Raw genomic sequence first — 15,555 nt, forward strand, 5'->3', positions numbered from 1 at the left:
GCTTAGCACACTATTTGCAGTGGTCAGACTTATTCTCTGCCCCTCAACACAACAAAACTTAAAATGAAAATTGTTAAGAGTAGTCTGATACCTGCAAGAGTAGACATTGTTACTTTCAGCAGTGGCTGAAATAGTAAAAAACTAACTCAAAATAAATTAAGCAAATACTCTGAAACTTATAAAATAATATTTTTCAACAAATCAATACAATTAAGCAAATACTAGACTAGAAGACTCCCTCTAACAATACTCCTTGTGATGGTAGTCCTGCTGTCATATCTTTCCATAACTAAAAACTGCACTATGTTACAAATGTTCATTTCAAAGAACACCACAGTTAACAGCTATTCTTTAATGCTCTAATGTAATCTGTAAAGAAGTGATTATTAAAATTGTGCAGGACTTGAAATATTTGCTTCCATGAGGGTTCTCACTTCATTGTTTTCATCTAATTTGTAAACTCAGTCTAAGACTAGACAAATCTGTAAACATTTTTCTATATACAAGCTATGTATGTGTTATATGCCATCTATGTAAAAACTTCAGGCTGTGTACATTCATGATCTATATGTGAAGCTTTTCTCCCTTAGCCTCAAGTAAAAAAAAATCATCCAATACCTAAATGAATATCGTAATGATTAAAACATAAACAAATAAATAAGTTCTAGTCAAGTACAATATGCAACATACTTAAGGGAATAAACATACAAAGAGTGTATGTGCCAGATGCTCTCTTTCGTCATATCACACAATTCTCCAATCTATTACATGCAAGTATGATTTAAAGTCAACAGCATTTTCACATATTTTAATATTATCTGAATTGCAGGTATGGTTAAATTTTGAAATCCTTTAGTACTCTACATTGAAGTACATTGATTATGAAGAATGCTACGACAGCTGAATCTGCCCTACTGGATTACAGCTTCTCAAATACTTTTATTAAACTTCCAACTCTTAGAAGTGACAAGGTAAGTACTTACTTACTTATTGAAAATACTTAAAACCTCTCTATAAAAACACTATTAGTGGCATTATATAATCACAGTATGCATTCTAAGGCACCACATTTTAAACAGCACTACAGGTGCAGCAGCTTCATACTGCTGATCTGGTTATCTACCAGGACAAGTTCACAAGCATGAAAAATAACGGCATGCGTATGTACATGCAGCTAGGAGCTATCTGATTTGCTGCTGAGCCCACTCCTGTATCAGATGGTGTGCTATGGCCCACTTGGGTGGAACCCAGACTGGAACAGTACCACTCTCTCCTTTGAGAAAGACTCCACGATTCAAGGCCATCAGTACTTCTTCAACACTGAACCAATGAGCATCTTCCAACTCAAATTTATTCAACAGAATCTGAAAATAAATAAATAAACAAATAAATAAAGGAAGGAAGGAAGTGGCTTGAGTGGGTCCAGCAGAAAGTATACATCCATTATCCATACAAGAGGCATTGTGGTGAAGATAGAATATTTGTTTACATACTTCAAAGGATTAGTACCACTGAAACTGAACAGTGCCAAGGGTTGTACTTTAGAAAGAAAAACAGTGCTTAGCTTGAAAAACCTAAACATACATGTCCAAAAAGCTTTGAGCGAAGCTACTCTGTAATTGGATGGGTCAGTAAGTCCACTCATTCCCATGTTGTGCAACTTGAAAAATGGCTGTCAGTTGAAATCATCATGCTTCATCATCAAACTAAGCTGTGACATCAGTACTCATAATGTAAAATGAAGTATAACCAAGCAGAGACCTAACACAGAAAACACATCTAAACCACTGCAGTTCTGTGTTATGCCAAACCAAACAACAAAACAGGTGCAGCTAATGGCCACCAGGAACAGCTAGTTAGCTTGTTCCCCTAACACTAAATTCTGGCCAGGGAACACTGGGCCGATATGGATTACCAGGCAGGAACAAGTGGACTACAAGGCTCTTGCCCACAAAAATGTTGCTTCCATTCTACTAGAATAAATGAGCTAGCTGGGTGAAAGCAAAGGACCCATACGACAAAGTCCTGACAGGGGAGGGGGAAAAGTTGTCAGAACTAAATATAATATAAAATTTACTGGAAGAACACGACAAATTATGTTGCATTGCCACTAGTCTGTTGTGCCCCTCTTGTCTAAGCACTGCACAGTAATGGAAAAACACATTTTTTCATGCTCACTTCATGTGCCATATGTGTGACTGCTCACACAATCATGAGTGCTCAATACAAGCATTGAATGAGCAGCAACAGACCAGGGGGATACAGTCAATCACTACACCACCAAAGACATTACTAGGAACAGACAGTAGATAAATAGCATGCAATAAAATCAACTACACGTCACACACACAAGGGCTAATTCACAGGCAGTTTGCCCTAGAAATGTTAATCGGGGTCAATCCAGCTTTGCTTAGTTTACAGAACCTCATTATTTTCAGCCTTCCCTCCAAGTACTAATCAGTCTCAAATCAGATTATCTTCCAAGACCAGGCAAGGTTGAGCACATTTTAAATGGTAAGGCGAAGGACTTCTCAACCAGGGGTTTGCTCATGAGGACGACTAACAGCACTGAAACCCACAATCTGAGATTTGTTGACAACAACCTCTCTTTTGGCCATCACATTGCCACTGTGGTCAGAAAGTCCTTCTATGTGGCACATCTCATTACTAAGGGTTTTGCATCCAGGAAGAAAGAGGTCATGGTCTCCTCCTACTCTTCCCTCATTAGGCCAATTGAGTACAATGCCTCATTTGGCATGTACCTCACTAGACACCTGCAACAACTGGAGAGGCCACAAAAGTACCTCACAAAGAGGATCTTCGGCCTCAAACACTTGTCCAATATAGACAAACTCAAAAAACTCCAACTATTCTGCCTCATATCGTCTACTTAAAGGCGATCTCTGCTTGACTTACAAAGCCATGTCTGACCCAGCTCTGTTATAAATGCTGCATCTAAAGAAATCCCAATCCCTCCACACCACACACTCCAAAGATCTCAGCCTCATTACCACAATCAACAGAACATGCAGAAGGGACAGGTTCATAACCCTGAGACTGCCCATGGTATGGAATAAACTTCCCATACATGTCAAGCAGAGCACCTCACTGGCCCTCTTCAAGAGAAATCCTGATGAGTGGATGGGAAATAAAAAATTCACCCCAGGGATCACTCCAGTGGCTCTACTTGACAGAGGCACTGGGAACTAAGGTCGGGTGGCATGATGCCAGGGTAATCCTACGGGCTAGGCTTGTAAAGGCTCCAGGGCCATTAGCCTAGTACACACCTATAAACCTATGATGACTTTGGAAGCTAATCTCCAAGACAAAGCTGGCATATTAAAGGCTTTAGTAAGTCACTCAACTATCTGAAGGGTGATACAAGAACACTGGGATGCACTACTGGAATAGGGATCAAGGATACACTTATCTCAGCCAAAGACAAGTGGAAGGATCTTGCACTTGTCTCAGCTTTAGATCCTTGATGAAAGATAAGGACTGGTTTTGGCTGAAAGTCTCACTAGATGTGCATAATCGCAGCACAGGATGAACACCAAATTTACCTCTAGGAGTTTCAGGCCTGGGTCTGGCCTACGAGTACTTGTCCTTGGGGCAGTGCTATGGCATATAATCCAGGGGCTGAGAGTAGAACCCTGCTGCCAACTTGCAAATTAAAAGCTTTCACTTGCCAACATTTCTGCAAAGTAAGCAAGCAACTTTTCCTACCTTCAGTATCAAGTAGCCAAACTGTTCCTCTGGCACTAATGGCAAACCTCAGGACTGTACTCTTCCCCAAGAAATTATAGGCAATATCATTCATTGCAGGTCTTAGCTGGTAGCAAAATGGCTATATAAGTACTTGATAAGATGTCCAGGCATGTGAACACACAATTTTATTTTACTGAAGGCTGCTCGGAGTGCAACATGAACTGTGCAAGCAGGAAAAAAATGGTGACCTCTAAGAGTGTGTGCGCGCTTATGTATCTGACCCACTAGGTCAATCTGTGCATTGGCAGGGCACTTGGATAGTCCTAAATGAAGGCTTCTGCAGAAAAATACCAAATAAGAGTCCTCCCTTTTGTTCTTCAGCCCAACAGTCAGCAGAACTTCAGACGTACCTGCTTTCAATTGCGGCTGTGGTTGGATTTCGTGGCTATAGTTGTAAGGGAATAAATAATGCTCATATAAGTGTTACTGGCTTACACACACAAAAAAAAACTCTAAATGCTACAAAAAAGTCCTTCTTTTAGGGAAACCTGTTTGAAACATAATTTTACTGATCATAAATGAAAGTTATGTACTTGCCATAATACTAAATACAAGTTGTCTTGTTCCATCCATCTCAACTCTTGGGTATATCAGATGTGATTGGATCCAAAGTCAGTGACATTCAGACATTTGGACCCAAGGTTCAGGACCCTCCCCATAATACTCCTCTGCCCTGATAGTTCCTCAGGTAAACCTGCCTGCCTATAAAAAATAACTCCTCCTATGTTACACCAGCAACAGAAAGACCTGACTGTACATAAGACAAGGATCCCGGCAGGTGCATTATGATCAATTGAGAGCCTAAGATAATGAAAATTTAGCAGGGGGACAGAGGGAAAGTTGTAATGGATGGAAGAAGGCAAAATTGATCTAGTAGTATGGTATGTACACAACTTTTGTATCCAATATTGACTTTTCTGTCCATTTCAACTGTTGGGACAGTGTCCCCAGCTAATACAAAACCTGGAAGAACTCATGGAAAGATGTTTCAAATGATGGTGGAGCCAAACAAAGCCCAAGGCCTCGACTGCAGGTCCAGTTTGTAAATGGAAATAAATCCATGCTCTGTAGACCAAGCAGCTGCATGACATATATAATCAATGAGAACTCTAGAAATGAAAGCTGCACAAGTTGTAAAAACCCTGGTAGAGTAAGTTTCAGTTTTGTGAGGTAGACACAGTCCTTTGGCTCTACAAACAAACATAATGCAATAGGTCAAATATCTCAATGGTGTGACCCTGGAGACACTATTTCAGAGTTTAGCTTTAGAGAAGAAAACAAAGAGTTGGTCAGATTTTTTTGATGTCCTTGGTTTGCTGCAAACAGAAGCACAACTGACAGATAACATCCAGCAGATCCAAGAGATTTTCACCCTTGTCTGAGAAATTAGGAAAGAAAACCTGTACGTTTATCACCTGATTCAAGACAGTATCAAAAGCAGCTTTGGGATGTCTGTTAAGATTGGTTAGAAGAGAAACCCTATCTTTGCAAAAGACCAAATATGGTGGTTTACGTGCAAAGCCTGGGGTTCTGAAATCATCCGTGCTGAAGTAACCAACACCAGAAAGAGCATTTTCCAAGAAAGGAATTTCAACTCTGTAGTAGTCACAGGCTCAAAAGGATTGCTTTGTCAAGGCCTGTAGTAAAGCAGTAATACCTCAAAGGTGAAATAGGATACCTTAAAGGAGGCTGTAAGAGGAAGGTACCTTGCAAAAAGGCCTTAGATAGTTTCAATGAGGCAAGTGACATATAGTTTTTTTATTCATTAAAGTGTTATATTCTGCTGTGGAACTCTGCAACTTCTTTTTCTTTAGTCTTCACCCATGTGAAAATTTGAACTAGTTGCCAACTAAACTTTGATGATGGTTTAACTAGCTCCTGCATGAAACAAAATTTGCCAAAAAGTCAAAAATCTATGGTAATGGGGCTGAAAAGATGTTCAGGCCCCCATAGCAGATGTCCATAAGGAAAATATCTTCCAATTACTTCTATAAACTTTCCTAGTAGAAGGTTTTTGAGATGATAACAAGAAGTGGATCACTGCTGATGAAAGCACAGAATTTCTGAGAGTCATTGGAAGTGGAGAAACCCAAGCTGTTAACTTTGTGGTCTTGATGTTCCAGTGAGGCTTGCCAGAATGGTGAAAAATCAAATCTGGAAGAGGGTCCAGCACCTAGTGACATTACACCAAGTGAGGCTATAGAAAAGGAAACCATGTCTGTCAAGACCATAGGGGAGTGATGAGGATCACCTTCATCTTGCACCAGGTCACATTCCACAGAAACTTGGTTATGAGTGGAGTCGGTGGATAATCATACAGGAGACCTAGGGGCCAAATGTGGACTAAAGCATCCCTTGGGGATTCTCCATCATGGGAAATCAGGGCAAAGTAGCTGCTGCATTTGGTGTTGAATGGGGTTGCAGAGATCACTGCAAGCCTAGCTCCCCAGCGGCTGAAAATCTTGGAAGCTACCAATTGATTGAAAGATCACTCGTGTGCCAGAAATATGGACCTGCTCAACTTGTCCGTTAATACAATGGACTTCCCAGGATATTATTTGCAACCAGGAAATGCTAGGAACACAACTGACAAAGCCCTCATGGTCTCACAAAGTAAATTGTATGAGTGGGTTCTTCCTTGTTTTTTGATGTTACAGACTACCAACATGTCTGTCTGAATCACAATCACATTCCTGATATGAAGACTGGCCTCTATTGAAGTCCATGTGCCTTGGGCAGTCTTCTCCTCAAAATGCCCTTCACCCATCCATCCCAGAAGGGAAGCAAATGAGGTTACAATGGCTACTGGGGAAGAGAAGAACAAAGGATGAACTAGAGAGGCTACAGGAGAACTTGGCCATCACTGAATGTGCTGTCTGTAGATCCCCATGAGTCTGGTTGGAAAGTGCAGAGGATGGTGTAGAACAGACCACTGTACTGAGAGGGCCCACTGTAACACCCTTGTGTGGAATCAGGCAGGATGAGCAAGAGTGATGGATCAAAGAGCCCAAAATACTCCAGATAGATTTTACTGTGGGATTTTGGTGAGACAGAACCAAAAAGGCTTGTTAAAACAGAGTGACTAATCTGGATTCTGAGAGTTTGGCTATCTACAAGGTGGCATCCAGGTGGCATCTTATTATTTCTGTCATCTGTACAGGTATCAATTTGGACTTTTTCAGGTTGACTTTGATCCATGGGTGAACGTATAATTGGAGTAGAGTGTCCCTGCCTCAGATTAGCAGATCCCTCATGGTGGTGGTTATGAACCAGTTATCAAGGTATGGGAATACCCAGAACTACCACAGTCTGAGTTGTGCTGCATCCACTGACATGCATCTAGTGAACACCTGGGGGTTGTGGTGAAACCAAAAAGCGTTGTCCTGAACTGAAAGTGACTGGCTCTCAGACGAAAGTGAAGGAACCTCCTGGACTGCCTGGCTATTTTTACATTATAGTAGGCATACTGCAGGTCCACTAAGAATGGACTAAACCATGACCATCTGAAAAAGGTTTTGTTTTATAAACTCATTTAGGTGGCTGTGGTCCAGAATGCACCAGAGGTCCCTGTTTTCTTCTGCAACCAAACACAACCTCTAATAAATTCTGGACCCCTGCAGCTTTGGTGGGAAACATTTTTCTAGCAGCTTTGAGATTTCTAAAGCTGCTGCTTTTCTCTGTGAGGGTGGAACATCAGGAAGCTTTCCTTGTGGCATTTAAGGTCGGCAATTAAAATGAATGACATAGCTTCTGGTTGCCACTCTCTGGAACCACAAATTGGGAGTGATGCCTGACCAGGCATGAGGGATGCAGAGATAGGAACCCAAATGCCTCCAGAATGCAGCAGATAGGTAACCTTTCAGGAGAGCTAGAAGGGTTTTGTCTGTGAACAGGCCTGGAAATCCTTGGTTCTTCATACCCCCTCTGCCTCTAGGGTGACATCCATTGTTGTTGCTGTAGTTGTTGCTCCCCTTGCCCCTGGGGGTGGTCGGTCTCCAAAAGTGTCTTGTGCAAAACCCTGAGACTTCCGGAACCACATCCTCTTATCTACCTTTTGGTTCCAGGAAAAGTTTCTTTGAGAGGTAGAGAAGCAGGTGCTGATGACAAACAGGGTTATGCCACCTTGTTCACTTCAAGTAATCATGTTTTTATCTTTGTGCCTGAAAGGGGCATTGGAAAAGTACATCCTGAAGTTCTCTGCGAAATCACACAGATGCATTCAGGCATGTCGATGTACAGCAATGTCGGTGCCTGATGCTCGAGTTGTGCCATCCACCACACTGGATAAGAGGTACATGGACACATTCAAAATGGACTGAATAGTTGCCATCTATGAATCCACCATTTTGCGGGACACTGCTGTCATGGAACCAGGCAGAGACTTGGACTGTTCTTTGGTCAGATGCTTCTGAAATCTCTTCAGGAGTGCTAAATAATTCAGTGCATGTAAAGACACAAGTAAGGTAAATGTTGCTGAAGCTTAAGATCGCTTTCTGAACCTGTCCAAAGCCTGAGACTCCCTGTTCAGGAGTGGACATAAGAGCTCTCCGACAGCTCTATTTTCATGGCCACCGCCACCATGATGGCATCTACTGTGGGCACCTTGCTCCAGTGATGTCTTCCCCATGTGGAAACTAAATCTTGTTAGTCTTGTGGGGTATTGACTTCACTACATCCGACTCCTTCAATGTCCACTGAGACACTAGGTCAATAAATTCACCAGCCAGTGGGACCACTCAAAAAGTAGATGTGCTAGCTCTAAAGACCTTGAGATATACTGCTTCCTCTTGGGAAGGGGCACAGGTGGACCCCACCTTTGCCAAAGTAATGGCAGGATGTCCCCGAAGGGGAAGCTATCACTATACAAGAATACTATAAGTATAAATAAACCTATATCATGAAAATTAATTTTTGTTATTATTCTATCTAACTGAAAGTTTCCTCTGCTTCAATTTGGGTTTAATAGAGGCCCTCTCATTTAAGCCTTTTCCTCTATCGGCTCTAAGCCTCAATATCCAGTTTGCTTCCCTACTTTCTGTCAAATTCCTAATATCACCCTCCCATATAGTTGGAATTACCTTATCTATCAACATGAATTTAAATGAATGATCATCACCTTGTATCATCACATGCTTAGATAAAGCATTATTCATGGACTTAACCCTGATATAGTGATAGCTATACATAAATATGATTAACTGTCATCACATGTATGCATTCTTGTTTATATTTCTATATTTATTGTTCTCACAGTTTTTGTGACCATCTGCTCTCCACATGAATTTGATGAATGGTTTTGCTTTAATATGTTATATGTACCATTTTTTATATATATTTCATGTCTGTGTATCATTTATACACATGCTAGTTACTGTATTTTAAAAATGATATGGATGCTTGTTTAAAAGTTTTTAAATGATGGTTGTATGGATATTGATGTGTGCTTGAATGCATTTGCGATTTCACTTTAAACTGATGTAATGAGTTATTGCATTTTGATTGGCTGGTATAACATATTTAAATGATTTGTGACCATTCTGTTTTCATATGGTCGGATGAATCTCTATGTGAAAGCGCTTACCATTTTGAATAAAATATTCTGATTTTTATATAGTTGGACTCTTGCACTATTTGCCTGGTTCATGGACTGCTTTTGGACTCAATATTACTTGTGCTTACTTTACTTTGGGCAGTTCTACGTTTACCCTTTGCGGTGCAATATTTTACTGTTTTGTTATTCTTATTAGATAAACTGCAGCATCAACTCTTCAATGTGGTGGAATATATTTGTGACCAATTAGATAAGGTTAACATTGCTGAGGCACTACAACCAAGATCCGCCAAATTTAAATGATATTATTTGTCATTGCAAGCATCTGGAGATACCAGTCTTGACCTCACCACTAGTGTCATAAAATTGTTTTATTACTATCTTGATAATAGTGGTCAAATTGAAATGTGTAACTTTGCAATCGCTCATTCCAAGCCTGTACGTTTTTGGAGTTCCCAAGACTCTTTGTTGTGTCTTCTCCAGTTCACAAACTTTCTAAATGTCATGATCAGAAAATGCAAATTTAATACAACATACTGGCACTTCAGGTGTGGTGTTAGCAAATCAAACAAATGAACCAGTCAGCAGAGACCTTCCAAAATTGACTATCTGCCTTAAGCCTCTATCCAAGTCCAAGGAAAATAAGGTCACTGTTGTTCACTTTTGCGTTTCCTAATTTAGAAAATAATTCTCAATTCTGAACATGATCAAAACCTTACCTCAATACTACTCCTCAATGCTCATCACTTAATCATGAAGTCATCTCTACTAAACATCTACTTTGCATCAATGACAACCGATTCGAAACAGAACAGCACATTAAAAATGTTATTTTCGGGAGTAACCATAACTTGTCAGACATTACAAAGCTCATTCTTTCTTTACTGACTCTTTATGATTGCTAACTACTAATTTATAGTTGTTCCCATCCCTTCCCTACTTCTTTCTGATTCTCACTAAACTACCACTGCACTTTCATCACAAAATGCATACAAGAGAGCATATTTTGCCAAAGGTCACCTACATAAGATCCATCATTATACCTCTTTGCTTCCACTTAAATGGTCTGATCACCAGTTGCTGAAATCCGTCTACCTTCTGCCTACAACATCCTTTACATTCCTAATTATCCATCCTTGTCTGAGGCTAGTAAATGGAAAGAAACTCCACAGAAGCTTAGGTAATCTGTGGGAAGATTGGTCTCTGTCCCACATGAAGGAAGACTCCACTGGGGCTCAGGTAATCTGTGGGAAGGCAGGTCTCTATCTCCAAATCAAGAAACAGATTCAGTGATGTTAAATTGTCTGTCCCCACAAGTAAAAAAGTGGAATAATCTCCCCTAAAATGTAAGCTATACTAAAAGTTAGACACAATCAAGAAACCCTTAAAAAGTAATTTCAAATGCACCTTGAGTGGTTAACCAGAGTAACAAAAGCTACCTCTGCTTGTTAAGCATGCAGTAGTTAATATTTAGATATGGAACTTTTGTCACCAGTACTTGTAGCTCTAAAATGTATGGAATCTCTCCTGACAGCTGCTCTACTGTGCTCTTGTTGCCTACTAGTCCATTTACCTCTAGAATGTGAATTTCAGTGATCTCACTCCATGAATGACAGATTAGCACCAGCACTGCAAAACACTTACAGTATCAAGTAAATCTGCCACATATCCCGGGAGATGCCAAGAGACAAATAAAAAGGCAAATTATTTGCCAAGTGCACACTAAAAAAGAGTGACAGATTTGTAAGTCACTCTCTAACTGAACACTGGAAAAGTGCTCATAATCATGCAGCAACTAATAACCACAGCACTAGGCAGCAGGGAGCACAAACCTACAAAATACCTTGGGATGAAAATATGAAGCAAAGTCCACAATAAGTGCATCATGGGAAAAGGTACCAAAGAAAAAAAATGTATACATACTGCAACAATATCCTTGAGTCAAGTACAAATGCCGACTCCTACATATTTGTTATCACAGGAGTAACATACGAGACTGGAAAAGGCCAGAACAGAAAAAGAAAATTTGTGCTTGAAGTATACACATTTTTTCCAAAAAAACACAACTCAACAGGCACTACTAGGCCTGCAAAAGAAAACAGTGCAAAGTGTGATTGGGCAGATAAATAACCACACCTGGTATGAAGACAGAAGAACTTAAAAGTAGTACTGGCGGTCAAAATGTACATAACCAAAAAATTGCACCAATGGATGTGACAAAACAAAGTATGTGGAAAAGGGCAGATACCTCAAATGACCTTAATCACAAATTAAACAGATATCACATCTACCACAGACACCAATGTTATACACAGCCTGCCACACACACTTGCCATGATATGTAACACAGCATGGAGAAGTCGGAAAGGCAGGGATGGTACAACTCCATGCCTGACTACATTGAGAGATGTCACTGACAACTTTCTGTTGAAGACAGGAACAGTCATACTATGGATCATTAGTGACACTGAACATGACTGCATAGTTGCCTGTTGGCCAGCTGCTGTCCTGTCAGGCCTGTGTCCTAGTGACATCCTGTTATGCAATTCAACATTTTCTAACTCCTTCACACTGTGCCAAAAGCTTTCTGCCCTTTAGAACAGGATAATGATGCCAAGTAGAGTTGTGTAAGTAAACTTACTATAATAATAGATGTTCAAATGATCACTGCTGCAGTAGCCCTAGCTATATGAGTAAACTCCCCTGGCTTACTACATTTGGGTGGTGGCAGGAGAAGGGTCCAGGAACCCCTAGGGAACGGTTCTAGCAAAGCCTGATCTAGGCCTAGAGAAGGAATCTTGTTTTGTAAAAATATGTACAAAGGACCATGTTGCTTCTTACAGAATATATCTAGAATCCAACCACTTCCAAAAAGCCATAGATGAGGTCCTGGTAGGGTGGGTTGTGACCCTGCCTGGAATAGTTTTATTGTGTTTAGTACAGCAAAAGGTAATACCCTTAGACAACAACTTCTTTTTAACTTCTCAAGAAATGAGAAACTGATAAACAAATCTGAAAGATTTAACTCTGTCACAATAGTATCCAAGTAGTCTGTGGCCATCCAAGGTATGCAGCATCTTTTCTCCCTCATTTTTAGGTTCAGCAAAGAAAATGGGGAGCTGGATAGTTTGGCATAAAAGTAAATCTGGATACCACTTTAGGCATAAAAGAAGGATCAATTCTCAGAGAAACCCACCGTGTCCCTGAAGAAAATGATATAGGGTTGATTCACCATAAGAGCTAGCAACTCAGATACCCTTCTTGCAGAGGTCAGAGCAATCAGTAAAACTGTTCCATGTTAAGAACCTCAAGTCAGCCAGGTTAGCCAGTTCAAATGGAGCAAGTGTTAGCTTCTCTAACACAAAATTAAAATTCCAAGGAATGACCACTGGTTTTCTTGGAGGCTGCTTATGCAAGACCCCTTTTAAAAACACCAAAGACCATGAAGAAACAGATGACCAGTTGCTTCTAATATTCAAAACACTTTATTAAGATAACAAACAGAAGTAAAATCAATTATCTAGCTCCTCGGCTCTCAAGCCTTTACAGAGTATAATCCCATTCTCACATTAACCCTTGAAATACACAAACTCAACTTCCAATTACTTAATTAAATAATTAAGCTAATTATAATGAAATTATACCAAACATTTCCAGTTACACTCCATATTGTGACCTCTAGGGGATAAAGTATTAAATTTAAAAATAAAAATTGACCCTTTTTTAAAAGCTTCCTTTTTATATCACTTACATTTATACATTCCTTACTAATCCTTTCCAAAAGCATTGCTTGCAAACCATGTGGATTACTATTATGACACTTTTGCAAATGCAAGGCTATAGGGCTTTCCATTCTACCCTTCTTAATGTCCCTAATATGCTCTTTTAATCTTACACAAAAAATTTCTTTTGTTCTCCCCAGTATAAAATGTATTACACTGACATCTCAAACCACATATTACCCCCCCCCCAATATTACACCCATAATTCCCTTTAACCTGGAACCTCTTTCCATTAATTTTCAAAAAACTATTAACTATAAAACCACAGCATGAACACTTCCCAAGAGGAAGTGCCCCTTTTGCCACAATTTCTTCATTTTTCCCAGTCAAAGGCATACTAAATTTGCCATGTACCAAAACGTCTCTTAATACTTCTAGCTCTCATGTGAGAAAAACGAGGCTGACCCTTACTAATAAAATCTAAATTCTTACATTTCTTAAAAATATCCCAAAAATATTTTACCAAGCTGACCAATTTCTCATAAAACAGGGTGTATTTCGTAACAAAAAGTATTTGTTCCTGTGGCATTGTCCTCTTATCTGCCCCTCTTACTCCTTCCCTCATATAGTCATCTCATTTATTATGTTGTTTATATATTCTTTTCAAACAATGTCTTATTACTTCTTTTTCATATCCTCTTTTATAAAACATTTGTATGGCTTTCTCCAATTCTTGCTCACAGTGTCCTCTGTCACTACATAACCTTTCAAAAACATTTTGACACGAGAATGCATTGAGAGGAGTATCCATGGCCAGACATGCTGAAATGGCCAATAAATGAACCTTGGCAGGGGAGTAAGAAAGGCCATAGGATAGTAACTTACACAAATATTGTAAAACCAGAGAACAACTAGCCCTATATTGGTGATGGTTATGTTGTTGCCACCAACTAGAAAACATTTTCCTTTTGTTAATATATGAATTTCTAGTAGCAGGCTTTCCTTTATCTATTAATACCTGCTGCACATCTTCAGTAAACAGCTACAGAAAGGGAATTAAGACCCTATCATCCAGGGAGTCAGTTGAAGTTGATTACGTTTGGAGCGTATCAAACACTCCTGATAGAGTGCGAGTAGATCCGATCTGTAAGGAAGCTTGTGATAAGTGCCACTGGCCATTTCTAAATAAGGGAGAACCACTGTTGCCTGGGCCAGAATGATCTTGGGAGATTTCTTTTGAATCTTCGGAAGTACCATGGATATCAGTGGAAAGAGTAAAAAACAGACAGGAGCATTCCTGTCCAAAGAAAAGAAAAGCATCTGTCTTTCAGGCCTTCTAGCAGGGAGTTCTGGAGCAGAATCTTGCCAGCTGATTGTTCAGACAGGAGGCAGATAGGTCTATTGAGGGAACTCCCCTCAGATGGATCAAATCTTCAAAGACCTCCTTTTCTAATTCCCATTCAAGAGGGTCTGCCCTTGTCCTGCTCAGCCAGTCTGCACACAATTTTGGTCTGATGGAATGTAATATGCCTGTAGAGTGAGACTGTGCTGTGAAGTCATAACAAGCTAACATGGTTATCCTGCAAAGGGGGTGCAACCTGGTTCCCTCCTGCTTGTTGATGTACCAATTGATGGCGGTACTGTCTGTGACAACTTGAAGAGGTCTTGAGAACCAAATATGACTCAGAGAGTTGTGTGTGTCTTGATTAGGATAAGCATCTCTTTTATATTTATGCATCTCTGTTCTTGCTGTCCCATACACCCTGCGCTTTTAACCCTCCTGAAACTTCTCCCCAAGCAAAGTCTGTCATGACTGAGTGCTTTGGAACAGTAGTGAGAAGGGGAGACCTAGATTTACAAATATTTGCATCTCCAACAAGTGATTTCTCTTCTGACAAGCTCCAGCAGTGGGATTTGAAAAGACAAAGGATGCCGGTGCTGGGGCCAAAGAAACTTCATATAGCATTGCATATTTCTCATGTGGTATCTTGCCAGTGGTATCAAGAGATTCATAGAAGCCATGAGACCAACAATCATGAGATATTCCCTCACAGTGACCAAAGTCAGAGTGGAAAACCTTAGAAATAAAACAAGATATAGATTTTCCTGTGGAAGAAAAGCTCTTTGAACTGAAACATCTAGCTAACTCCCCAGGAACACAATCCTGTGTGAAGAAGTCAAAAAAGACTTGTGAATGTTCTCTTGAAATCCCAGCTTGTAAGAGATCTATTACCCAAGCAAGAGATTCATGATGCTTTGAGAAAGACAGCAAAGATAAGCAAGTCATCAAAATATGGAACATGTGGATACCCTGTTGCCTACAATGAGCTATAACTGGAGCTAGACACTTTGCAAACACTCTTGGTGCAACTGATAGTCCTATGGGTAACACAGAGAACTGATAATGTGATCCACACAGACAAACCCTTAAGAAATGTATGAGGTCTGGATGAACAGGGATGTAATAAGCATCTTTAAATCTAGTGTTACCAGGAAACTTGGAAAAGGTAACAG

At 40.0% G+C, this 15,555-nt stretch overlaps 1 protein-coding gene across 1 annotated transcript in view; it reads right to left on the minus strand.

Moving 5' to 3' along the window:
* Positions 1–337: 337 nt before the first annotated feature.
* The window catches only part of NUDT13 (nudix hydrolase 13), a 680,399-nt gene continuing 665,181 nt past the window's right edge, over positions 338–15,555 (minus strand). The window contains exon 9 of the mRNA XM_044056109.1: positions 338–1,364. Coding sequence (XP_043912044.1) covers positions 1,182–1,364 — 183 coding nt within the window. The 3' untranslated portion in view covers positions 338–1,181. The remainder of the gene's footprint in view (positions 1,365–15,555) is intronic.

This window comes from Protopterus annectens, chromosome 14.part0 (assembly GCF_019279795.1).
Source record: "Protopterus annectens isolate FY-2018-M chromosome 14.part0, PAN1.0, whole genome shotgun sequence".
Classification (NCBI taxonomy): Eukaryota; Metazoa; Chordata; order Ceratodontiformes; family Protopteridae; genus Protopterus; species Protopterus annectens.